The sequence below is a fragment of the Cyprinodon variegatus genome, unplaced genomic scaffold, assembly GCF_000732505.1.
Source record: "Cyprinodon variegatus isolate N-32 unplaced genomic scaffold, C_variegatus-1.0 Scaffold403, whole genome shotgun sequence".
NCBI classification, from domain to species: Eukaryota; Metazoa; Chordata; class Actinopteri; order Cyprinodontiformes; family Cyprinodontidae; genus Cyprinodon; species Cyprinodon variegatus.
Genome location: NW_015150856.1, coordinates 750611 through 778216, shown reverse-complemented (window position 1 = coordinate 778216; position 27606 = coordinate 750611). Strand labels below are relative to the sequence as shown.

At 37.2% G+C, this 27606-nt stretch overlaps 1 protein-coding gene and 1 long non-coding RNA gene across 4 annotated transcripts; both read right to left on the bottom strand.

Moving 5' to 3' along the window:
• Positions 1-4359: 4359 nt before the first annotated feature.
• LOC107093004 lies at positions 4360-8622 on the bottom strand. 2 transcript variants are annotated; one of them, XR_001481598.1, is made up of 3 exons: positions 8446-8622; positions 5181-5263; positions 4360-4545 (listed from the first exon to the last, which is right to left on the bottom strand). It is a non-coding gene; the product is annotated as an uncharacterized LOC107093004 (long non-coding RNA). The 2 variants fall into 2 exon arrangements; XR_001481599.1 differs by lacking the exon at positions 4360-4545 and adding an exon at positions 4892-5029.
• Positions 8623-12957: 4335 nt separating this feature from the next.
• Positions 12958-23290, bottom strand: LOC107092991 (receptor expression-enhancing protein 5-like). Of its 2 annotated transcripts, none has more exons than XM_015387760.1 (6): positions 23170-23290; positions 22943-23076; positions 18573-18666; positions 17999-18137; positions 14634-14802; positions 12958-13316 (listed from the first exon to the last, which is right to left on the bottom strand). In XM_015387760.1, exons 2-6 carry the CDS (start codon positions 23055-23057, stop codon positions 13279-13281), a joined length of 555 nt encoding a protein of 184 aa, XP_015243246.1. In that variant the 5' UTR covers positions 23058-23076; positions 23170-23290; the 3' UTR covers positions 12958-13278. The 2 variants fall into 2 exon arrangements, with proteins under 2 accessions (XP_015243246.1, XP_015243245.1); XM_015387759.1 differs by lacking the exon at positions 12958-13316 and adding an exon at positions 13598-13956.
• Between the last annotated feature and the right edge of the window lie 4316 nt (positions 23291-27606).

Here is a 27606-nt window from a genome sequence, read left to right as displayed (position 1 = left end):
AAAAAAATATATATATAATATAACTCTGACACAGCTCTGCTCCTGCAGCTGTAAGTAATCCTCAACTGCAGTAAAAGACTTTATCTAGACACAGTAGTTAAAACTGCCTTTGTTGATAAAACCATTTCTTTGCTGTGTAGTTGTTCTACCGTGCAAATGATCATTAAAATATAATAAAAAGGCAGAAATACATTGAATAATGGCTGTTTAAAGTAATGAATCATGAATGATTAAAATATGAATTAATATGAATAAATAAGATCATTTAAATGAAAGTTGTTGCCTATTATTGACTTATTCATAGTTTCTCAAAGCCTTTTTTTGTTTTAAGATCGTTGAAACAAACAAATTATATAATTCTCTGCAGTTGCTGTTCTACCCAGTAAATTCAGTCCAGATTCACGTTAATTTTTACAATAGCTTCTCTTAGAAGCCGAATATCAATTTAAGACATAACTTTTTATGTAACTTACATTCTGTTATTTGTCACATGTCAATGAAGATAAATTGAGGAATTTTCAACAAGTCATTATCAAACATTTCCGAGAGAATATAAAGAATTGAAAAAAAATTTGGCCCATTGCGAAAAAAGACATTAACCTCTTGCTAATTCCTGAATTAACAATGATAAATTATAAAAAAGCTGCATTAAATTTCATTATCCAACTGCTGCACGATCCATAGATTTACAAATTTGCTTAAAGGGTCATAGATTGATTCTATAGGGTATTTGGTGTTGGTCTTTAAGGTCTCTGAATAGGATGTCTAACATTGGTTGGGCTGAAAATGGCATATTTGCTGTTCTATGAGCCCTAATTCCAGCCTGGTTAAAAGCCCTTAGAATGAAACAACAGGTTTTCTTCCTTTTATGGTATGATCATGAATATTTAGATGAGCTGTGCGCTGATTGGTTGGTTTACAACGAGCAAAGCTGCTGAGCAAAGACGCATCATAGCCACAAGCACTCACTCACTGGAACATCAAATTGTTGATATGGTAGGGTGACCAGACGTCCGCCTTTTCCCGGACATGTCCTTCTTTTCATACCTAAAAAATTGTCCAGGGAGAATTTCAAAATAGTCCGGGATTTTGGTTGACTACACGGACGGGGGCAGGGAGCCAGCGGGGGACAGAGCGACCGAACCCGACCCAGTGACGGTAGACAGCCCCATGCTTCCCCCCGCCTGCCTTACTGGCCCCCAGCCCCCCTCTTTCAGCTGAGGACGGGCGACTCATGGCTCTCTGCTGGATCCGGTCCAGTCAGCGGCCCTGCAGTCGACACTTCTCCAACCCCCGTTTCCTACAACATCAAATAGGCTAAAATATCTGAAAAAGCAACACCTCATGTTCTAATCTGATGAAAATCAGTAAGAGATTAAAAAAAACAAACCCAGCAACATCTACGAGTCTGCAAATGGTTAAAATCTATGAGGCTTTGAGACTCAACCAAAAACACTGAGGACAAGAAAGAACACAGAGTCCCCTGTCACATTTGCAATCAAAACAAATGTGTCAATGAAAGAGTTCAGGAAATATTCTGTAGCCTGATGGGACATAAACAGAGGATTTTTGAAACCTTGGCTTCATCAAATCTGGTGCAAAAATGACCAACAATTAAAAATAACATACTACTGAATTAAAGGTACTGTTAATAATGTTCAGTCATCCCTGATTTTAAGCTAAGGCACAGTGAGACAGTAATCTAAGGCATTCAGCAAGCCCTTCTCTGAATAGACCAAAAAATGGAATAATTAGTTGATAATTAATTGAAATATTGCTGTCTTTATTTGTTGTTTGTCTTTCTCCTGCTACTTCAACATCCCCTCACTTTTCTCTCCATTTTCCAGTCTCTTTTCTGTTTGATCAATAAACTAAAGCCCCTGTGGTTTTAATCGATGGAGCGTGCTTCTCTAGGCCCAGGATGACAGACTGTCCTCCTGCCTTTGTTTTTTGTTTTCAGCCATAGATTCCAGCTTCATCTCATCCAAACCATCCTCCGCTCTCCTACCCTTTTCTTTCACCTGAGCTAAAATTAGCCGCCTCTCTTCCTCCGTCAGCAGCGAGAACTGCACACACAGGTGTGCCCTCACAGTCACACACATACTGTACTTCAACTTCTTCCCCGTTTGTCCTTGACGTGGAGCCTTTGAGATTGATGGCGCTCCTCCCCAACATGAGCCGTCTCGCCGCATTTCGTCTCCTCTCCTCTTGTTTTATTTGGAATGAGAGGACTGCAGTTCCCTAATGAATTAATGGTACACTTAAAAATGCATCTGAAGCATTGCAGCCAGACTCCATTAGGGGATAACATTGGCTCGGAACAAACAGGTCCCTCTTCCCTTCTCCCCCATTGCAGATACATTGCAGGCGTCTCTGATTTATTTTACAGGGAGCCCAAAGAAATGTCACCTTTAGTAAAAATATGCACATAATTTACATCAGGAGAGCCCCTTCCACAGGAGCATGAAAGAGGCGCATTAACAAACATCAAACACAATACCATTCAACAGATCAAGAGCGTGATTGAATAGACACCCACAAAGCGGTCCTGTGTTTTCTGTCAGTGAAAGGGTTTTAATCAGGGTGCTCATACTGGAATGCCGTGGGTATATGGCTATTCAGAGGTGAGTGTTTTACAGGATCAACAGATATCAGCTGAAATATTAGGTCCTCTCCTGGTGAAGCAGCAAATTTCCTCTTCTATGTACGCCTTGACTCAGATTATTAGTGGGTCCGTTAAATTGTAGGAAGTAATCAGCATTTTTAGTTTCGCAATATAAACAATTGGGCCTATTTTCATTAGGTTTTAGCAGTTAGTGGAGGTTTTTTTTTGTTTTTGTTTTTTTAAACATATAGACAAGTGTTGTGTAGGGCACATAAACTGGATCCTAGAGCCTTAAACTTGCCCAAGACCTAAAGGTTAAAGACCTGTTGGCTGCTAAATATCCTCAGTGCAATGTTTATAACTCTTTCTCTCAAACTCTCAAAACACTTTTTTCAGGATAGGGAAACATTCCTTCCTTTTTGCTGAAAATAAGAATGTTATGATCTTCCCATCAATGACAGGAAAACACACTCATGTTATGACCTGCTTAGCTCCGCCCAGTTTTCATTCTCACTCATCAGATCCACCTGTTCCAGTTCCTATTTAAACTGCTACTTCCAAGCCCTCAGTGTCAGATTATTCGAGCCATGTGTTAGAGTTCTGTAGCTTACCCAAGTGTGTTTCTCGTTACCTGATCCTGACTAGATTCTGCTCCTGGACTTCTGAGTTTTGCTTGCCCTTGTTCTTATCTGTTTTGCTTGACCTGTCTTTGGACTTCTTTTTGGATTCTGCCTGCTAACGACCTTGGTTCTGTCTCCCACCCCCGGCTTGGATTTCCCTTTGGTATCTTCTTGCATCTCTAATATTCTGCCCTGGACATCTCCCTCTGCATTGACACTGACTTTGGATTTTCCCTCCAGATACTTCTGCTCTTCCTCATCTGCTGGCTTCCGCTCGTCAGTCTGCTCTGCTTCACTCCTGGAACTCTCTGGGCGGTACACGCTGCATGCTTTGAAGAAATCCTCCGGCTGGATTCCACTCCTCCCTCTGGGCTTGGACTGAACCTAGAAAACCAGGTTAGTGACTCAAAAGCTCTCTATAGTTCCCTGTCAGAGTTGCGTGGTCACTAACCTGAGTTTCTACCTCTACAGGGATATCCAGCCATCCATTCCCAGCTGATGAGCTGCTGATTATTGAGAAAATAATAAAAATACATTCTGAGTCCTGACAAAGAACCTTTAATCAAAAGCTAACATCAGCATCCTTGAACAGCTTGCAGCACTGTCTTCCTACAGTATGATTGAAAGCTTATATTTTTCTACCAGCTGTGCAGCATAAAGATGTTTAAAGTCATCCAAGGATGCAAACAATTCTTCTCAAATCACTCATGCCAACCATAAACAATACAGCACCCTGGGCGGTATGCCATTTTGCCCATATCAAAAACCACCGCTGCAAATCCCTTCAGTATATATGATATGCAGGTCCCAATCTATTCAGCTAGAAAATCATTGTGCAGATGAGAAAAGTGCAGCCAAGAATTGCTTCTGCATATAGATTCTGTCAAAGCAGTTCTAAATAAATCTGTTTTAAAATGCCATAATAAGTATTTAAACCAGTGCATGCACAGAGCAGTTATTTTCTCTGAGAGATCCTGCAACTTTAGATAGGATGATAACTAGCATATAGACACAAAACATTTAGTCACTCACCGAATCACATAGCAGCACTACATTTTTGAAATGACTCAACTGTTTTTCAACTCCAAAGAAAAAATGAGTAAGCCTGTGCTACTCATCTGTGCCAATCCATGATCAATTTTAACATTTGTTTGGAGCCTATTGCCTCAAAATCTAAGACAATGAGGCACCGTTGGCTTAGGAGCTTATTACTGGGCTTAACCTACTCTGTGCTTCTGCACTGCTTGAGGTTGACCCAATTCCCAGGAATGGAGCCACCAACTGTCTTTGTGTTATAGACCACCTGGATGCCAAAACCTCCTGAAGAAGAAAGAGTAAAAGTTATATAGTCATTGAAAATCTGTTTTAACTGACTGATTATAAAGAAAAATAACCAATAACTTCTTAAGATGTACTGAAAACAAGAGTCATATTTCAGATTGCTTAGATATGCTTTCCCTACGTTTGTACTTTATGGTTTTAAATAACAACATTGAGGTGAAGACATATAAAATGTTATTAAATACATTGGATTTTCATTTAAAGGAGGAGATCTCTGGTTTGATACCCTTTATTCTAAACAAAACTGAAAGCAAACAGCTACAGTAGGTCTTCTGTGTATATTTATAAGGAAAGGCTCTTGAAATGTCTCATCAAAGAGGGTAACCTTATTCATGCTGGTTCTGTGCAGCAGTCGTTGGTGTCAAGAGAGTGTATTAGTTGGGAGTATTAGTGAGACCTCGGGATCCCTGGGCTGCTCCTTCTGCTCTCTCCATATGACCCTGCTAATCCCTCAGCCTGTTGTCTGGGACACACACAGAGGCCTGACTCATAGTAACAGCAAAGATGTGCACCTAAACTACTGTTATGCTTTATTTACAAAGGTGTTTTGCTCATTTAGATTTATTTTATCCATAAAAATCAATAACTACAAACTCCTGAAGCTTTGAACATACACTGCTGGTGGGTGTTTTGGAAGAACTCCTGGAGTGGCAGATGAAAACCGGGGTTGTAGGTCAGGATTGATCCAATCGATCTGCTAAACAAAGATCAGAAGATAAAATAATACCAGTCAATCTCTAAAAGGTTGAACAGGGTTGAAAAAGGGAATCCCACAGCTTCCAGTCCAAATACAAACCAGCTAGTAGAGCAACGTCTTTGTTTTTTTTTTAGATATTTGACAATAGATTATGCTTGTATGTCTTGAATAGGAAGTGCTGGATCAGAAAGTCGCTCTGGTTATGGTTTAGTTATTGTGTGGAAGAGGATTTGGTATAGTTTGTGATTTCTTAGCAGAACATAAAACGATCCCTTAATGATTGAACATTATTGATTTCACATTGGAGAAACTCCCACATTTAAACCAGGGATTTTCTTTCTTTTCTTCTAATGTTTATTTTTAAATCTTTGATTTGTTTCATTTTGGAGGGCATCCAAAATAAAAATGGAAAGGTGAATTGTATCCTTTTTGCTGTAAAACCTTCTTAAATTTACACTGGAGAGATAAATAGAGCAAGGTTTTCACCATTTTATTAACTTAATATTTTTAGACACAACTTCAGCAACAAGAGTCAACATCAACTCACTAATATATATGTGATATCATTAGCAGAGCCTTTTTCCAGCCTCCATGCCTATCAGGGATGTTTATCTTAATCAAAAAATGCAGAAACTTTACTCTCTTTTGTCTCATTTTGTCTTGCAATACCCATGGAAATGAGCCAAGGATCTTCCTGCTGCAAAGTAATAGTGCTACAAAATTCCCCACTGTCCAGCTAAGGTGTGCTGAACCAGAGATACACCTAAAAGGTGCAGGACACTGGAGCTTGAGGACAGGAACTGAAGGGAACTGTCCTGGAGGAAAATTCATGCATCGTTTATTATGTTTTAAATCCTAAAACTGGCTAAAAACTTGTAAAGCTTATTTTCAGTTCCTCTTAATCACAGCTGAAGTCATTGGTAATATGTCTCCATCAGCATTGTCCATTTAGAGATCTCAGGGTTTTCCAGCTTCTGTAGGGTGAAACCTCCACCTTACTTAAATCCTTTTCAGATTTTTTTCCTGGACTGACGTGTATTAATCTCCATCTATAGTCAGATCAAAACTAACGTGCTGTCCTTTTCTTGCTGTAGTAGTGCTTTCCTAAACGTTTGCTGAGTCCTCTACATGATTTAGGTAAACTACAAAGATGCTTTTTATGAGTCTGTTGGAACAACAGCTTTCTTTGTGCGAGACACCCATAAAGTCTTGATTTGTGTGCCTTGATAATATTCTTCACCTGAGCTGTGGATCTTAGCAGCTAAAGGGTTATCATGGGCCTCTTGGCTGCTTCCTCAATTAAGGATCTCCTTGTCTGTTTTGGCTGGACAGCTATATCTGGGTACATTTGTAGTTGTGCCAAGCTATTTCTACTGTAGTGTGACAGTTGCCCAGACAACAGATTTCCCCACCTGAGCTGTGGATCCAAGGAGCTACAGAGAGAATTAGCTTCTGTGATTACTGCTCTTCTCACTCGGCCTGTCAGTTTAGGAAGGCAGCCATTCTTTGGTAGGCTGTCACGCTCTTTTCAGTTTTGGATTTTGGTTTACACAGTGCTCAGTGAGATTTCCAATGCTTGGATTCCTAACTTCATGCTGTGTCCTTGGGTCATCGTGATGCTTTTTTTCCCCACAAATCCCTATATTTACTAAAACTGGAATTATATGTGCTCTAACTAATTAGGTGAACTCTGATTTCTTTCTTTCTTTGGTGTTACATCAAATGGGTCTGATATAGAAGCAGAGGACACTTGTCAGAAATGTATTTGCAAAATATATAAAGGTTTTAATTTCACTGACACTAAATAATTCTGCACTGCTTTTTTGTAGATCAATCATGTTTAATGACTAATAAAATATATACAATTCTGGGTTTTGGTAATAAGCTAGCTAAATGGCATAAAGCTCAAGGGGTACTTCTGGGCCAGTATATCCCATAGGTTGTCACCTTCCATCAGTGTCATAAAGGCAACTTTTTTTCTGGAAAAGACCCATCATCATAAAACCATCATCATCTTATTTCATTCACTTTCTCATCCGGTGAAACCCAATCCGGTTTTCAGTAGCATCATTTCCTCATTTTGCTCTTGCCTGTTACCATATATTGAGTCATTTTCTTCACCCTGCCTTAGCAGAGAGGTGTATCCTCTTATGCAACTGTACCGTGACTATTCCACACAGACAGACAGACAGACAGGGTATGAAACGCTGTCCCATCACTTCTCCTCCAACACATGCACATTTAATAGACTCTGCATCTCCGCACTATGCGCTCCACCACTCTGCAAAGCTTTACTCTCGGGATTTACAGCCATAAGTCTCCTCTCTTCTTTCAAACCCTTGCACAAACACACACAAACACACGCATGCATTAATGCATACACACGTCTGGCATCGCTTACAGGAAGTCGATTGACATACGTATGCACACACAGAGAAGGGCCTACATGATTCACAATTTCATTCTTCATGTGATGACGGCTCTCCACCTCCAGTCACGGCACTGAAAACAAACAGCGCATCGGATGTGGATGAGGAAACACAAACCGGTCCAGATGGAGGATTAAGGGGGAAATTTGTTGCTAAAAAAAAAAAAAAAAGAGGCAGGTTTGTGCGTCACATCTGCGAGATATTTAATGTAAAGTAGCGCACGTCGCCATGCATCTCTCCTCTTGGCTGTAGTCAGGAAAGGGTGGCAGGAGAGGGCTTGCCGTCGGTCCGCAGATTGGTGCGCAACGCCATTACAGACCACCCTACTCTGCTTGGTTCATTCATAAATACCAGAGGATCGCCATCTCGCAGCGGTGCATCATTTGGAAGACACATCAGCCCCCACCCCCTCTCTCTTCTCAGTAATAAAAAATGATAATAAAAACCAATCAGTTTCTCCATTTCTGCCTGCTCACTGCCAATATGGCTGTGCGGACATATAGGCTGCAACGGATATAGAAACAACACGATCGAGATTTTCCAATAGAATCAGGACTCGGAATTTATGCTGACATGGGTGAGTCTAAAACAGCAGCAGTGATATGAATAAATCGGAGGAGAACAGCGGGAATCCTTGAGCGCGCAAACCTCCAGCAGCCAGGCAGAAAGCAGAGCACAGCGCGGCTATACGCCACCAAATACCAGCATCTAATCTGCGCGTAAAAGAGGCAGCAGAGGACAGCATCTCCATACCTGGTCGTGATGGATATTTAGACGCAGGCTCCGTTTCAGGCTGGTCCTCGGTTCGAAGGGGTCAGAAAACAAACGCTGAGAGCGTCTTAAAGCATTTTTACACGACTCATGTAGAGCTCATGTCCTCCGATTCCCACTCACACACACGGTACAGCACGCACAAGCAATCTCAGTCTCTCAACCCCCCCCCCATCCCCTCTCTCTCTCTTTTTCTCGCAGATGGGATGAGGGAGGTGCTATACCTTCTCCCTTGTCTGTGGGGCTGAAAAAGTCAGGCTAAGCATTCATTCATATCCGTTGCATATTTTTTTTTTTATATATCTCCTATATCTTACCAATGGAATTAATGCATGAATTCCAACTAGGATCCCAAGTTAAATCTGATAAGAGAATCCGTGGGGGAAGCTAAAGATTAGGGTTATGACAGGGAGGCCATTAGACATCTTAGATCATATCACCACATATTAATCTTCTAAAATTTTAGGATTAATATGTGGTGATATTTAGAGTCTAAATACTAGTGGTGTCATGCAAAAAGCTGATAAACATTTATAAAAACTGAGAAGCCAAATTTAGTAACATTTCTAGATGAAATTTACCATGCAAAAACCAACAAGAAAGAACAGAGAAATAACACATCTTTAGTTTATTAAGTCAGCCACAAACCTGTAATTTCTTAAAAGTTGTTTTATTTAAGCATGGTCTGCCAAAGAAAGGAGGGTTTAGGCCCCAAAACAAGATAATTAGATGCACTTGAGAGAATATAACAGTTATTTTCCTTTTTGTTTTACAAATAAATCCTCTTATTCCATCTGCAAATTATCTTACCGTTTAACCAAGGTAATACACAAGTATTTAAAGAAATATGTTTTTTGCAATTTATGTTAGGTACAGGGGCCACAGCCAGTTCTACAGGGGCCCTACTGGCCCTGGTATAGAGGCGCTCATGGCCAAGGTGATGGAAATTTGATCACATTTTCATAGTCATAGGTAAAACTATACAAAAATAGGCTGTTTAAATTACAGTAGCATCTTTGTTATCTTAAATATGTTTTGAAAAGTGCTTTTTAAGTTTAACTTTTCATTTAATCATTTTACAAACGTTCAGCTGTATGACACCTGTGTTCACATGAGAATTTCTGTTGTGTTTGGAGTAAATGCAAAAATTTCAAAATCATGTCTTTAGTCCAATGCATTCCTTAGGAAGTTGTTTTGGAATGTCTTCCCCTAGTAGTAAATATTTGGGGAATATTTGCTGAAAGCTTTTCTTAGATTGATCTCTTCAGTGCTATAATTCATAGCTTTCTATAAGTTGATCTTAGAACTAATAATTGGCTGAGTGTATAAGATTTTGGATATTCTTCAACCCATGGGCAACAGTTGTTTGTTCGCTGATCATTTGGTTTCAGTTTCTGTTTGAAAGGAATCCTTTCCATCTAAATTTTAAAATGAAATGTTCTGACCAATGTCTAGAATGACCCAGTTCAATCAGAAAAGAGTAATACACTATAACATTATGCAATATAATTATCTGTATTTTCAACTGAATAATAACCACCTGTTAGTCCATTGATTGCTATGTGGGAAAAAAAATATTTTTAAACAATCTATCTGGTTAATGATTGTGGAGCACTTATTTTGTATAAGTACATATTAAACATAGAGATAATCCTGTGAGATTATTAAATGGTACTAATTACTAAAGATACTAATATTAAACTCACATTATTATTTAAAAATATAATTTAGATTGTCCCCTCCCACCTGTGCCAGATTTAACGTTTCGTTTGTACAATATCAGCACCATGGACATCAGCACCATGGACAGCGACATTGCCGCACATTGGAAGGCGCCGGAACTTGTGAATGCAGCACATCATACATATTGATAAGGCGAGAAAACACGCAGCGGAAAGAAAAGGCAATGATGTGTTGACGGATCCAACCACGATGTACCAGGAAATGAGCCATCGGTTTATTGATGACACCCAAACATATCCTGAACACAACTCATTGCCGTAATGGTTCCAGAATCTCCCTCTTGCCATTTAAAGTCGTGCTCAAACGTATTTAATGGTCTCCTCGTGCGTACATAAATTATTATTATTTTTTTTTTTATCCCAGATTTTGTTTAGAGGTTTGCCGTTTGCATGCAAAACCCTGCCTGAATGACTCACCAGCTCTGCATCCACACCAAATAGAGTTTGGCTCCCTCTCTTGGCGGATAGGGGGAACTACAGAAGAGCGTTTAATAATCTAAGGATCTTCAGCAAATTTAGATTAATTTTAGGAATTTATCCCTAGCAGCCTTTCATAAGCAATAGAAGGAAGAAATGTTATTGGTTTTACTTTGATATTTGTCAAGACAATGAGGCAAGGTTTTAACAAAATAAGCTTCCCAAAAGCAGATTAACCTTATTTTTTTTAAATCAGTTCAAACAATACAGACATCTTCCTCTGTATACAAATATCAGTTATTAATACATGTATTAAGATTTATCAGCGGGGGGTTCTGACAATAAATAAAACATGTAAAATCAAAAGTATAATTAAAGGCTTTATTATTGTGGTGGATTCATCCAACCAAATTTTTACATGAAAATACCAGGGTTCTCATTACTCTTCAATTTTCAGTATAAATAACTTTCGCAATAATTATTCTGGAAGGAGGATATTCTAATAGTAAACCAGATTTAAATATGGAACTTGCAAAAACAAAAGGAAGAAAGGATGGACTATAATTGATGGATTTAAAGCAGATTAAGTCATGGAGGGATGGATCAAAAAGATGGAATGACAAAATCCAACAGCTGTTCTCCCAGGATTACTCTTTGTTTAGCTCCATTTTTATTCTCATTAACCACCTAGTTTCCCCCCATACTCCTAAATAACTGGAAATTTTGCATATTGCAGATGATCGACTATGATGCATCCCTCAGGTTCTGTTTGCAGTCTTTTCATTGTTTTCTTCAAAATCACTAGGCAATGTTTGTTTATTATAAATGTACTTAAGTTCATGTTTTACTGTCATTTTGTTTTGGTCCACTAGCAAGATTTGCCCTTTAAAAAAAAAAAAAAGACCAGAAAATATGTCATTTCTGGTAGACATAAGAGCTAGGCAGATGAGTAAAAACGCAGTTAAAGCCCAAAGGAAATCTGTTTTTTGTAATATCTGGAAAAATTGGTGTATATCTGGCTCACATATCGCACCCTAGCCTAGTTCTAAATAATGCATGCACTGTTACATAACATGAACTTGATCTAAAAGAAATGTAGAAATGTAGATGGTGTCACGTTTTACAGATAAAAGAAAATTCCAGCTGATAAATGTGATTGGGTCACTTATGTGATCAGCTATTTTATTTTTTCTATAACAAATGACTGATGCGTCATGACTGAACCACAGGTATTAGGTTGTAAACCCAAGTAATCCAATGGACATCAATCTCAGGGGTGGTGGGGTTCCCCATCTCTAGGACAACTGCAGAGAGATAAAGTCTATTTTTACACATGCTGTTGAAACTGCTAGATAGATTAGAATATAAGTGCATCTCTGAGGCGGGTAATATTTGCAGTGATTAATGGACAGATCCATGTATGAGCGTTTAATTGAATTCAAAGCTTTATCTTTCCATTATTCTCTGTGTTCAGATATTTCAGTCTTTACTGTCGGAGGCACACAGCATACACAAAAATCCCAGCACATATCTTCACAGAAACCGTTTCCAGATGGATGCCCTTCTATCCCTCTGGTGCAGACAGACCAGCACGCCGGCTCCATCCACCATTTCTCAGCATATTATATCCAGCGCACAATCACAATTGGCGCTACTTTAGACATCCCTCAAGCATGAATGCAGCACAAAGCAGAAATTAATGCATGGGCAGTTAGGCAGACAGAATGATATAATCTGCTTATAGGTGACAGATTAAAAGATCAAGGGAATCTGGATACTGACTTTCTCTAGAGCTTCACATGGGGAAAAAAAAAAAAAAAAACTGCTGAAAACCCCCAGCATTCACTGCGATTATTAGAAACAAGTGAAGAAAAGCAGCAGAGCATGAATTTTGTAAAATTGGATTTTATAAGGTCCAAATTAAAGTGTGTAGTTTAGACATGATATAAAAGATGAAGCAAAATGAAACCACATCTATACACAGGTTTGTTTCATCGGTGTTCCAGTTTTATTTGTTTTTCTTTTAATCAATGAAGGGAAATAAATTAAGACAGTTTAAAAAGAGCTTTTCCAGTTGATGTCAAAGAATGGGAATGTTCCCAATATCTAACATTAAATCAAGTCTAACACAGTAAGAGAGAAAGGAGACAGAGGACAAGATTATCAACGCAACAGAAGGCAATTATAAATACATTATAGGGCAAAAAGCTTTCGCGCTAAAGACCAGTAAACTTAAAATGTTCCTGAGATGTCTTAGATTTACCACTGCATTTACTTGCCAATTAATCAGTAATGTCAACATATGGGTTCAGATGGATGTTTGTTTGTTTTTTTTATCTTAAGTCTGAATATAGTGCAACATATTAATCCTGTCCCACAAAACTGATAGTGCAGCCACATGCAAGCAAACAACTGATTTATTCTTAAACTTATTCCAAGCAGTCTTCATAACAGAGAAAGTTCACAAAAAAAGGTCACAGTTTCATTGACTGTCTTCAACGTACCGATGCTCAAATCTTTTATTTGTTTTTAGAAGAGACAGAAGCCACAGTCTCCATGAAGTGCAGGTCGACCGGCTATCCGTCTTCAAGGAGGATCAAAAGGAGGTGCACACAATCATTCACGCATACAATTAGGAGAGGCCCGTCTATGCTTTTCACTTATTCTTGTCAGAGTTGAGAACTTGGTTAACAGCTGGAAAAGAAAGGATAAATAGAAAATGCAACAGATACCAGGGCAGAGATTTATGTACTTGCATAAAAATAACACCTTAACATTTTATTCAAAAGAGGGTTTATTTAGTAAATTTAAATAGTGTAACATATATATATATATAGTCAGTTATATAGTATATATATAGTGGAGATAATTTTATACATTTTGTAAGCTAAGGCTTATATATTTGGTCCATAAAAAAGCATTCAGTTTCTCAGAAAAATAGTATATTAGACAAGACCAGTAAATAAAAAGACCAGTAAATAAAAAGTAAAAAACATAACACATGTCAGCCTACTAAAATGCTTGAGCATGCACCATACATAATATGCCACGTTTGTTAAGCGTCTATCTGGAACCAACTGCTGCTGCTTCAATGCAGAGTTGCATTGCGGTGATGAGCCAGTAGCTCTGCTGAGGTGTTACGCCCAGCTGGGTTCAATAGTGGCCTTGACCTCGTTCCCATTGTTGGCCCTGGTGTCTCATCTTCCTCTCCATGACACTCCAGATTAGCTTTGGGGTTTTGGTCAGGCAAGTTTGCTGGCCAACCAAGAACAGTGATACCGTTATCATTAAACCAGGTATGGGTCCTTTTGGGTGTTTGACCAGGTGCAAAGGTCTGCAGGAAAATAAAATCAGCATCATAAAACTTGTCAGCAGTGCGAAGTGCATTTTCCCACAAGTTAGCTGCTGCTGCTGCTGTTGGCTTTGATAAAACATAGCAGACCAACATCAGAGGCTCCTTGAATCATCACTACCTGGAAAGCTCACACAGGATATCAAGATAGATATCAAGAGCCTCTCAACTCTTCCTGCAGACACTGTACCTTGGTTCCAAATTAAATGGCCAATAAGATTCCAAAGATCAGACATTTTTAACTCCCAACATTGTATGTTATGGGCCTCTTTTTCTTAAACTGGGGTTATTGTTGCTGCTTTGCATTTTTCTACCACACTTTTTCCTTCCACTCAGCTTTTTATCAACATCTTTAGAGATGGCACTGAACAGGCAGCTTCATCAGCAATGACCTTTGCGGACTGAAAAGGGTGTCAATGAATGTCTGCTGGATAGCTGTAAAAAAAATCATTGGTCTTAATATTCTAATTTTCTGAGAAAGTGAACATGTTTTTTGTTCTTTTTAATTGACAAAGTCCTCTTAACAAATAAAAAACACTTTATATTTACTGTGAAATAAATCTTTATAAGAAAGTCACTTAAAATATTTCTGTTTTTCCTAACCCTAACCCTATATTGAAAAGCTGTACTGTGAATAGGACAGTAAGTTAATGACTCACCCTCTTTTGTCACAGTCTCTGTAATGTTCTTGGCCTTGGAAGTCAGATCACTGACAACCGTGTCCATGGTGGCCTGGTGTTTCAGAAAAAATGGCCGGATCAACCGCTTGTACAACATGTCAGAGCCGTTCCACGTCACTGGAGCCATACACCAAATCAGGAAAATGCACTGGGGAGAAAGCGGAACAGATTTCAGATTAACCTTAGCTGGACTTTTTGGGCTGCCACTTTAGCTTCTGTGCTACATTAAGCTGAAGAAAGACTTTAACCGTCTGTTGGAAACAATAATCTGACATATTCAGAAATAAGGATCCACTAGTTGTACCTCCAACATTCCAAATAAGGCCTGCTATAGCAAGACATAAAGTACAGGACATTTTTCCAAATGCAACATCAGTTAATACATACAGATAAATGCAGGATGTCTGTATATGTCTATATACATAAAAATCATGTTCCTTTACATCTCACAAAGTTTTATGTGGGAGATATTTTGTCCTTTACCTTTGAAAACTATTTCCTATTATCCAACCATCACATTGGGCTACTAATGCAAACAAGACCAACAATAATTTTCAGACTTAATTGTCTGAGAATCCTGCAATTCACATAATGTGATTCAACTGAAGCAGATGTGAAGAGCTCAAACAACTGTATGCATTTGCATCCTTTACAGAATAAATAAGTAAAGTACACAAACTTCTTCTAAAGGTGCTTTAATACAGATTCTCCACAAGAGGGCAGCTTTTGCCAACTGTATTTAGGACAGTTTTCCACCCAACCCAGCAGAAAACTACATAAAATCTTCAGAAAGAGTGTAGTTTAGTGTAAAATGACAATACTGAAAGTACTGAAGCAGGTCTCTCTGATACAGATGGTCCCAAACATTAACTCTGTTAGCTTTAATGCACATACAATACAGGCTCTTGACCTAAAAAAACAAATGTATAAGCCTATAATTACTGCTAGGCACCTTGATTGGCCTTTTTTTTTTAAACAAGGATTCAGTTAATGCTGTTATTCATCCACCCATTAATTTAATCATTTCTTACAAACATATAATGCAAATGTAAGTTTTAGATAATTTAGACCAGAGTTCAGCATTAAGGGCGCTATGAGCAGCACTTCTCATTAGCAGAAAATTTAACCTCATCTGGGACTAAACATTAAATCTAACTCTAAGATTTCCAGTCTCCATAAAAAGATGGGGATTATAAATCCGAAAAATCCAGTGCTAAAAATATGCAGAATAATCCTTTGAATGAGCTTAAGGGCTAACAACCAAACATTTTTTACCGTTAAATCAGAACAGAAATAACTCTGGAATTGACAAACCACCCTCCGCATGACCCGATGCTGAGGAAACTTATTTCCAACTACTGTGTTTAAGGGTTTGCTTTTCACTTTTTTTTTTATATTAAAGTCTTGCTTCATAATCATTTACATAATATAGCATTCTTTTGTTTTTTTCATCACAGAAATAGGAAGTTTTTGTAACACAAATCCTTAATGTCTACGATTTATGTTTTTGATAATCCATGGTTAACGAACAACAAGTAAACTTTCAACCTTATAAAATATTTTCAAAATTGTTGTGATTTTAAGTCCAATTAATTAGAACTAGTGGAAATTGTGTAGGGTTGATAATCAGGCAATGCAGTACCTTCCTGCTGGATCTATATGTGTGTTTACTGTGACTTTTTCAAGGCTCTGAACTCATGAGCAAACAGTCGCTGATGAGTCTGCAGAGGTGGGGTTGTGCGTGATGACAGTGGTGCAGTAATAAGGTACAAAACCAAAGTTAAACGTTTCTTATTTTCAACATCGTCATCTGAAATTTTATCACCACAGTTGGATTCATTATCGCATCGATATTTATCTCTCAAATAGTCACTGGAAACAGAAATGTTGTTCAGTGAAACTGCAGGCAATTGGAAGATGAGAATTTTACCACGCTATGGGAAGTGCTGCCTTCCTTCAGGCAAAACAATACTGATTTTGTCCACTGGGGGGAGCCAAAATCAACCAAAACTTAAAGTTCTTTAGTACTGCTTTAATACAGCAATCGCAGTGTTGACTTTACTACCTTTTACTACCTCAACAAGGCTTAACAAAGGTCTTGTCTAAGATCTCCTCCCACATGCAAAACCTTTGGCCATGTCAGAGTTTGAACATGTTTTAGAACAGCTCCTCCATGCCAATGGTGGATGCATGGTACGATGTGCCAACACTGTTCATGGTAACATTTAGTTTTTCTTTATAATTTGCAAAAAGCCTCAATCATTCTCAATGACCTGTTGAAGCCAATCTTTAAATGTTGGGTCAAACATTCTGTTAAAAGTATTTAGTTAAACAAAGTAATAAAAACTCATCATTTGTTGAAAACTCTACTTACTAATGTAGTGAGGTAGTGTGTTTTTTTTTTCAGAGTACATTTCGCTCCATCGATAAATCTGAATTGTATATGTAATAATTAAAAATAACTGTAGTATATAACTGGTTTTAGGCAATGGTTTGGTTTCCGCAAACCATTGGAGTTAAATTTACTTTTCAAGTTTTACAGTGATCTAAAGTTGGGAAACTGTAAATTTTTCCATGGCGGGGTGCAAAATGATTAATTTCAACATATTAGGCAGTTCAAACACAGTACAATAGGGCTTAAGGATTTCGTCAAGAATCAAAATTGTGATTTTTTTTTAAACAAACTTTGGATTGGGATTTAATTTCCCTTTTCCTTTGCACTGAACCCAAGCTTGTAGATGTTTCAACCAAGGCTTTCAGTTTATGTGAAAGGTTCTTATTGCTACTTATATGCATTAAATCTGTGTTCTAGCTGCATCTGGCTTTACCTCTCCATGTGGCGAAAAACCCACATCAAGCATTTTACTGCCAAATAAAGGGATAGAGGGAGAAAGTTAGTATATTACTCTTGGTAAATATAGAGTGATCAAAATAGGGTGACTGCAATTTGAAAACTGTGTTTTGGTAAATTTCAATTATATTGCAAATACAATTAACTTCCCAGTCCCTGCACACAGCCGGTCAGCCAGAAGAACAAAAATTATTTATCAACATCAGTTCAGGTCCTGCTGTATGTATAGCAAAAACTTTTGTACAGATTTTATAGCTAAATGAACTTCAAACAGAGAGCATCATTGGAAAAGCCAAAATATTTTGAAGTTGAGTTGACAGAAAAATTTACGACCAAGTCAAATTCTGTTTGTCACCTTTTACTACCTTTCAATGGCCTAAAGTTGAGTAAATTCAATTTACAACATTTTACACCCTGTAGAAGCCCTGTAACTTGAGAGCACAGCTGACAAACATGTATGCATTTTATGGGAGAAATCAATGCATTAACTTACTTTTCCACAATAGTAAAAGGGGAACCAGGAGAGGAAGATGTCAGAAAAGGCCTCAACAATGCTGAACAGTCCATAAACAACCCAGTAGGTCAGCCACTGGGTGTCATCATCCTTGACGTTGCTCTCAATGGCCTTGATGCTGAAGGAATAGGACAATGTATGTCGATATAAATGTGTAATAAAAAAAAAGTCCAACTAATGATGATGAAGCCTTTAGGATTATCTGATAATATCGTCACATTAATGCAGAGACATTTGCATAATTATTTGCATTTTTAAACTGTAGGTAACATCCTACTTCCTTTATAATTTAACAGCTATGTTTTCAAAACCATTCATATTGCCTAAAAAGAAATGTGTACAAGTGGGCAAGTTATTTATATGTGCTAATCAGCCCAGGAATGCCATCATATTTACAATTTCTGTTGGGATAAGAAATAAAAAGTATTATCTATCTATTTATATGTTTCTATGATTAAAACAAAGGTTAATGGAATTATTTATAAAGGGAGGAAGATTTCAAAACTTTGAGTGAAGCGTTTTCACACCAATTTAAAGATGATGTTATACGTACGAAAAATACGCTGGGTAGATGAATCCGATCAGGTTGCAGAGCAGTGAGGCTCCATATCCAAACAGAAGGTAGAGAGCGATGAAGGCGAGAATACCTACAAAGAAAGATGAGAGCAGAGGGCGGGGCAGGAAGGTGGAGGAGAGGGTATCCAGTTACAACATAAATGCTGGGTTAAAGCATGTTATTGTGCCAAATCATAGGATGGAAGGATAGCAGAGAACTGGGACTAGAAGCTGTGCTGACATAAAGCCAAATACCAGTTATCAACTTTCAGCACATTTCAAAAATCACTGACATCTAAGCCTACACCTGTGACTGAAATTAAACAATTAATCAGTAAATACAATTCCACTGTGGGACACTATCAAAATTTACCCTTAAAAGTTAAAACCAAAATTAAAAGTGTCATGATAAAAGGCAGGAAATGAAATCAATTACCTCTTTTTGTCATAACTGCCAGCGCAGCTCTTCAGACTGGTCAATAGTATGTTTATAATTAACATGAATCAAAACAATGTTTTGTTGTGATACTCCCAAGTAGTTTGCTTCTAGAATTTTGGCTACAAAACGACCAAAAATATTTGCGAAAACCACAAATTTATGTAAGATATAACTGATGTAATCGGGTAATTTATATGGGTTACATTCAAACAAGAGGAAACACCATTCTAGGCATTAAGGATGCCATTTGCTACTCTTTACATCTCATTTGTGTCTTGCAGTTCATAAATTAATATCTATACAAATGCAGCAATAAAGAAGAAAGATTAAACAGATTGGACTCCAAGTCGGGACTAGAGCTCACATACAGAAACACTGCAGCCTGCAGAGATCAGACAGACTTGTTGACTGGAAACACATAAACAGCTGGAGGGTCTTCAGACAATGCTAATGAGAAAAAGCAGATGTGAAGCGTTTCAGTCCAATTTTAAACTTACTTTATTCATTCAGCATCTATTCAAAGCAACCATTATCTCCCTCCATCATCTATACCCACTTTTCCTTGCAGGGTTTACAAAAGGTCTCATCCCTAACCAACTGCATGTTTTTAGAATACGGACGGAAAATGGAGAATCCGGAGAGAATGAATGTATGAAGACCTCAGGCTTAAGGGATCACACACTGTTAAAAATGCAAACTGTTGTAAAACGAATACAGCAGTAGCCTTCATGTGTTGATGCTACCTCTGCTTTCAAAATAAACTATTTTTTTTTTACTTTTTAGGGGGGAACTATTAAAGGATGATTTTAATTCAGCACCCTAATATGGAATTGGGTCCAAATTTGTCAACAAAACAAAGCTTTTGAGATCAAGTGTTGACCACAAATCCACTATTGGTTTGCTTTCAAAGTATATATTAAGTAGGGTTGAAATAATTGATCAGATTAAACATGATTATTCGATTACTGAAATAATGGTCAACTAATTTAGTAATCGATTAATTGTCAAATGGAGTATATAGAGTCTCTAAAACATGCCTTTAACTGACTCACTTAGAGTAGTAATTAGATCAAAATTGTAAAAAAAATACATATATATATATTTATATATATATTTTTTTTGCATTTCAGGAAAAATAAAACTTTCATCCATCAATATTCTCTATCCAAAACTCCTGAAGTGGGTTTCACCCGGTTTAATGTCTTAAAAATCTTCTTTAAGGAACCTTTGGCAATTACTGATCATTATTTGAAAAAATAATAGTCGGATTAACCGATTTGTAAAATAGTTAGTTGCAGCCCTAGTATTTAGATTCAGACCTCACATCCAAGGTGTAACAAAGGTAATCCCTACAAACTTGCAGCTCAGCAAAAAAGCAAAACAAAAACAAAACAGCCCAAAACAGTGACAGTTGAAAGCAAGTAGCAAAAACAACATTTTTGCTGCAGGCAAAGGAAAGAACAAGACTGAGTTTTTCAGCACATTTAACTGCAAAGCTGAAAGCTGATAACATGACATTAGGTTACTCCACCTTCTAACCTGGTTCTTCTGATTGGCTTTATTAGGATGCCACATTAAGATAAATTCTAAGTACTTTGACACTAGTCATAATCAGTTTTCATGTTACAAGTCCACAATGCTACCAGAGTGCAGCTCACAGATTAACTGGTAAACTAAGGAGGCGACATGATGCCACTCAGCTGCTGTTTATCTCTACGTTCTGCTGAACACGAGTTATTGAACAGCCAAGAGCCATTTGATTACAATGCTGAGTATTTACTTAACATCTTTGAATTTATAGCTACACTGCTGATACTTTTTCCATCACAGGAAAATTATGACCATGAAGTTAGTAAAGACTGAACAGCAATAAAGCCGCTCCCCAAAGGTTATTTACTAGTCACCATAAAACTGTCACTCGTCACCTTAAAAAAAAAGTTCATTTTATTATCACAAAACAATCCTCTCACTATATTGATCTCCAATATCTTCAGAGATTAAATCACAAAAGTTTGTCCAAAGTGTGATGTTTAAATATTAATAGCCATTAGAACTGATGGCTATCCATAAATTATCTTTTAAAGCTTGTAGTTTGATTCAGCTTTCTAGTAAAAGCAATGAGTGATATAGAAGCTTTTAGAGACAAAACTAACAGAAGAGGACCGAGCAATATAAATGGGTAATTATAAAAAAATGCACTTAGTTCGCTAATGGGTGGGATGGCATTATCAGCCTTAATCCAGGTCCATTTCCTTTGGTGTTCAACCACTTGAAGTGTCTCAGTTTAATAGTATTTACATCATTATCAATCATCTGTAGAAAGAAGACAGGCTTTAGTTTCTATTTTGACTACCGGTACATTCAAGCTGTTTTCTTAGATTTCAGAATTAAAACTGATAACAAGAGTACCCCTAAGATTACTCAATCTATCCATCCTTCTATCAACATTAAAAAGCTGAGATATTAATATAATCAATGTAGTCTAATTTAGGGCTAAAAGTTTGTTAACAGCTACAATTAAACACACTCACTGTTGCTGCTGGGTCTTTTTTACCCAACTTTTAGTCAATTAACCCTTGTCCCATTTATCTTAGCAAGCAAACCATGTAAATGACATCATTTAAAACGAAGGTGTTAACCAACAAGTATGGAGAAATCAGTCAAACCACTCCTACAATTATTAAGACGGAGGAATTCATTTCACAATTTGTCTGCATGCAACTGGCTGAAACCACAAGAAAGCATGTTATTGGAGTCAAATTATCAAACAATAGTCATTTCATAAATAAAAAAAAGCTAGCTAAATGTGTATCATAACTTTATGAGCAGAGGGCTTTTAAAATAAACAATCAAAATGCCTGGCAACTAAATTTAGTTTTATATTTTGGGACCGTATAAAACTGGATCTGAAAGTTTTAAATCAATTTAAAAATGGCACCCAAGTGTTGTTCCAGATTATCTAACTTGTTTCTTTTATGCAAGAAGAAAAGCTCCACTCTCAGCATAGTGCCTCGGTTGGCATGCGGTTCCCCTCATTTCATTTCCTGCTTCTCTGTGGTCACAGACACACACGCATGGCATTGGGTGAGCACACCATTATATACAAAGCTTTCAAAAATGTTAAATTAAAGACAACAGCAAGAAGAGAAATATTTAGGAAACATGAGTGAATATGATATACTTGGTATTATGCAGCACAGCCCAAGTTTACACAGCTAGAACACACAAAGTCCTTTGCAAACAGGCTTTTGATCCATGTATAAAATACTACAACTGGCTGCACATGAAACCTGCAAAACTCAGGATCAGCTGGCACATAAACTTGGCTTTTTGAATGCAAACTATTGCACTATTGTGAACACATCTCATTTGATGTTATTTGAACAAAAATGGTGGGTCTGAATGTAGGGCACTCTGCCTGGGAAGTTTCATGCAGCTGCAAACAAAGAACTAGACTGTGGTGTCTGGCTGCCATATATTGACTTCTGCTATGCATATTGATTCTGCTGAGCTTTGTCAAAACAAAGCTCTCAAAAAGCTAATGGGTGGAGGAGTTTGAAGCTGAATGTCATCCCAGGATATCCCTTTCCATTTCTGCCCTGCAGTTGGTATTTTAGGGCGGATAAAAATACTCTCTGGCCAGCTGCGGGTGCATTTGGGATTTTAACAGCAACGTTCACATAGAAATGTTTTAGAAATACCATAAGAATTGAGCTGGTTGAACTTAGGCATGAAAGAGGGGTAATAAACAAAGAAAGACAGTCAGCTTTGGCAGCCTGCTTTTGCAGATATGGGGCAATTATCAGTAGAATTAGATAAGGCTGACCTACAATAGACGGCGCTGCTTTTAAGCCAAACTAATTCATTTAACTGTATTTAAACGCCTTACAAAGTCTCTAAAAGGGAGCCGACATGAAGTGTTAACATACCCAGTGTCATATATTCTCTCTTCACTCCCGTTTTTTCTTCCAGCACCGCCAACTGGTCGGTGACAAAGTTTTTCTCATGGAGCAGAGTCACAAAGCGTTCTTTCAGATGACTCATTTTGGCCTTTTTCCTGAGCCTGTGTGCAACACAAAGTGAAACAGCTAACATGATACAAGCGTGGATATTTTATACAAGTTAAAGTGAATGTATTTTCTTATTTATTACTAACCTCTGCTTGTCAACTTGATGGCAAAGCGGCAGAAAAACGCCAACTGTTCGCTCGCTCAGAGCAACGGGCAAGCGGAGGGGGCGGAGCTTGAATCAGTGCGCTGACCAATCAGGGCGCAGCTCTAACCTCCTGGGTTCTTCTTCCTGTTGGGCCTGAAGGCGTTCAGCCTCCATACACATATGTAATTAATTATATCAGGGCTGCTTATAAGAGCACAACAATCTAAATTAAAGTAGAAAAACAAAGCATTTTTTGCAATAAAAAAAAAAAGATTTCTATTGCTTACTTGCTTGTCTAGTTTAAACCGGTTTTTGAACAGCTGAAGCACTTTAAGAGATTTTAGCACAATGGAGATAGTGTGTTCTGCTGGTGTTGGTATAAGAAAAATTCTGTCAATGCTTCAGTTCTCTTGATAATCTGTTGTTCATATTTTGAAACACACCAAAACTTAAGCCTAAAGAAAAAAAAGACTGTTTTGATTTTTGAAACAAAAACTAATGTGGATTTCTTGTATTTTCAAAATTTATTCAATTAAGGTCACAAAAGAGGGGGTGGCCTAATATGAGATTTATGTAGCTCTGTATGAGTAAACTCTTATTTAAAGTCTAACATATGGTTTCACATTCTGTTGCATTTAATCTACATTTTATTTAGATTTTTTTGAGACAGATCAACACATAATAATGCATACTGTTGTATTAGAGGGAAATATATGCAAGTATTTAAAATATACAGGTATTTACAAATAAAAACAAGATTAGATACATCTTTTTGTTCAGTGATATTTATTTTGTTCAGATATTATATTTATTTTTCTCTCAGTTTATTGTTAGAAATCTTTTGTTAATTTTTGTCACATCTCCAATTTTTTTCCACCAGGTAATTAAGAATTTTCTTTTAAAACAGAGTTTTTTCCTTCCAGTTTAATGTATAAACGGGAGCTTATCTAATGTGTGACTTTATAATATTTTTATTTTAAAACTTTCAAATGCTAAGAAAACCTGAACCTGAATGCTTTCCACATTTCGCTAGAGATGACTACCTCTTCCAATACAGTGCCATGGACTGCTGAATAAATAAAATAAAGCATATTGCCGAAAGTGTTTTCTCACCTGTTGTAATGAATTATATTAGGTGTTCCAATAATTTGAACGGCCACAGGTGAATCAAGCACCTACGTAGGCGGGCAGACTGTGGTAACAATCATCTATGAAAGAACGGGTCGCTCTCAGGAGCTCAGGGAATTCCAGTGTGGAATAGTGATCTGATGCCAGTAGTGCAACAAATCCAGTCTTGGAGTTTCCTCGCTTCTAAATATCCCACAGTTACCTGTTAGCTGTTTAATAAGAAACATTAAGTGTTTCAGAATGATTACTCAGCTATAAAGTGATAGGCCATAAACTGATGGCGTGGGCCCAGAGGATGCTGAACCACATAGTGTGAACAGGTCGCCAACTTTCTGCAGTCACCCACTATATACCTCCAAACTCCATGTGGCCTTCAGATTAATTCAAGAACAGAGAGCTTCATGGAATGGGTTTCCATGGTCCAGCAGCTGCAGTGAAGTCGTAAATCGCCAAATACATATGCAAAGCGTCAGATGCCATGGTGGATAGCACGCTGCCACTGGACTACAGAGCAAGACGCATTCTCTGGATTGAGGAACCACACTTATCGATCTGGAAATCGGATGGACCTGTCCAGGTTTGATGATTGCCAGCAAAATGGTACTTGGCTGATTGTATTGAGCCCAGTGTAAAGTTTGGTGAAGGGTTGTTATGGTTTGGCATTGCTTTTCAGGAGCTGGGCTTGGCCTCTTAGTTCCATTTAAATGAATGAATTCTTCAGCATTCCAATATCTATTGGATAATTCCATTTCCCAACTTTGTGGGGACAGTTTGGCGCTGTCCCCTTCCTTTTCCAACATGACTGTCTGGTGTGAATTAATTCAACTGCACTGCACAGAGTCCTGACTTTACACCAAAGAAAACCTTTGGGATAGATTAGAGAGGAGACTGAGAGCCAGGTCCTGTCATTCAACACAAATTTGCTTCTAGAAGAATTGTCAGAATTCCCATTAACACACCCATGAAGCTTCCCAGAAGAGTTAAAGCAGTTCAAGCCATAAAGAATGGAACGATGTCATATTGAACTACTGTTCATTAGGAAGGGGATGTTTCGTCAGCTCAAATGTGACTCAAGATAGATGAGTAAATACTTTTGGTAATATATTTTATTTGTAGTATAAACAGTAACTTTTTTCCTTTTTCTGTTGTTAAATTGAAGTGTACAATTCAGGCCAGGAAAGCATAAACCAAGCCTTCTTCCTTCATCTTGTTTACTAAATAATTTTTCACTGTTTATGTTTTGCAGCTGAAAATATTAATAGTTGGAACCAATCCCTTTGTAGGATTCTTACTTTCTGGACCAGGGCTGTCCTCCTCTTTGATTAAGATATAGATCTACTGACATGCATTGTGTTATTGGAAATGCAAAAAAAAAAAAAAAAAAAAAAAAAAAAAAAAAAAAATTGATATTGATATCTGTCAGCAGAGGGCAGTGTAGAACAATTTATGGAAATTAAGTCACTTTTGGGAGCTCTGCGATCCACTGTCATGGAGTGAGAAGAGGCAGAGTATAGCCAGGGAAGAAAGTCAGTACAAGACAGGGACACCCAAAACAAAATTAAAATAAAACTTCTATGTGAAACTTTATGAGGGATTTTAGAGGCCAAACATGGTGGTGGTAGTGTGATCGTCTGGGGCTGTTTTTATATAAGTTGACATAAGTGATAGTCCAAAGAACTTTGATGCCTGATACAAATCTAAAAGGAGAACATCCAGCCACTATTTTTTTTAACCTTTAGCTCAAGTGCACTTTGTTTTAGTGCAAAACAATTATTAGAAGTGAACCAGCAAGTCTGACTCTGAATAACTCAAACATATAAACAAACATTAGAAACTTTTAGAGTGGCCTAGTTAAAGACTGGATATAAATCCCACTGCAATGTTTCATCATTACCTTATTGATTGTTCATGCTTAAAAACCCTTCAATGTAACTAAAATGAATCACTATAGTGAAGAGAGGGACAAATTTCCTCTTAATGATACAAAATGACTTTCTGAAAGTTATTAGAACAAAACTGCTGGCAGTAGTTGTCACCAAGAGTATCACAACCATCTATCAGCACTAGGCGTTTTAATAACTGCATTTTGTACTTTATTTATCTTTGTTTTGATATCAAAATGTATTTACCAATCCTAAACTTAAAGTGTTTTAAAAAAAAAGAAAAGAAATAATAATAATAAAAAAAACAAAAATCATTTATTAAGTGAAAATGTTCTTTCCAAGCCTTTTGGATTAAAGTTCAATTCAGAATATTATTATGTATGTTTTATGTGTGTTAGCAACGTTTATTTTTCTACAGCATGTTTATGCATTCACTGTACTTTTGCACTATGCTTGTTTCTGAGACTGAAGCATTTCTCTTTTGAGTATTTCTTTTTTCTTTTTTTGGAATAATTTTGCAGACCAACTATTAAGCTTATATTCTGCCACCTACTGGACTAGAGTGCGGACAAAAGATTGGTAGCAAAATAAAACAAAAAATACAAATATTCAAACCTCTAATATCAGTTCTGCAACTGGAAGTTGAAGATTGGTATTTTTTAGATTTTAGGGCCTATTTAAGCAAAATCTTCATTAACATCACCTTAAACCTGAAACTCAAACAGACTCTTCTGTTATTCTTTAGATAAGGCTTTTCCACAATATGCTAATACCAATAATAATATATTTCCTTTATGACGTCTTTGATCCGATGCTCAATGGAGTTTTTCAATTCATTTTAAAGATAAATGTATTGGTTTTGATCCATATTTAAATTCTATATGTTTATCAAAAAAATGTTTAATGATATATTGTACAATATTACATTCTGAGATGTTAGGATATGCAAGGTTAGGTTAGAGATTGGATAATAATGTGCCAGTGTGAAATATTTGAAGGAGGCAGAGTTGGACATAAATCTGTTGTATGTAATCCTACATGTTAAGCTTTTACATTGACAATCACTTTGTTTCTTTGTCTTCTTTTGGTTTTACCTGCTGTATCAGGGTATGTAGCATAAATCACGTTTAATAAGTTTACTTTATATGCTAGGTAATATTTTCATGAGAGAAAAAATTGATCCTTTTACATATTTCTAGTCTTATCGTTTTATTAAATCTCATCCTAAATATTTCCTACTGTCCAATAATGTCTGCTCTAATTTTTCTGTGGTTTTACAATCTAAACATTTATCCACTTGACTTCTACTTTATATAAACAATGTTTCTTTGAACCCTGTATGTTCAAACCTAATTAATTTAGTTTAAACACCTTCCCCTCTTCAGCTCTTTCTAGAGACACCATTGGCTTTAATAGATTTCTGCACA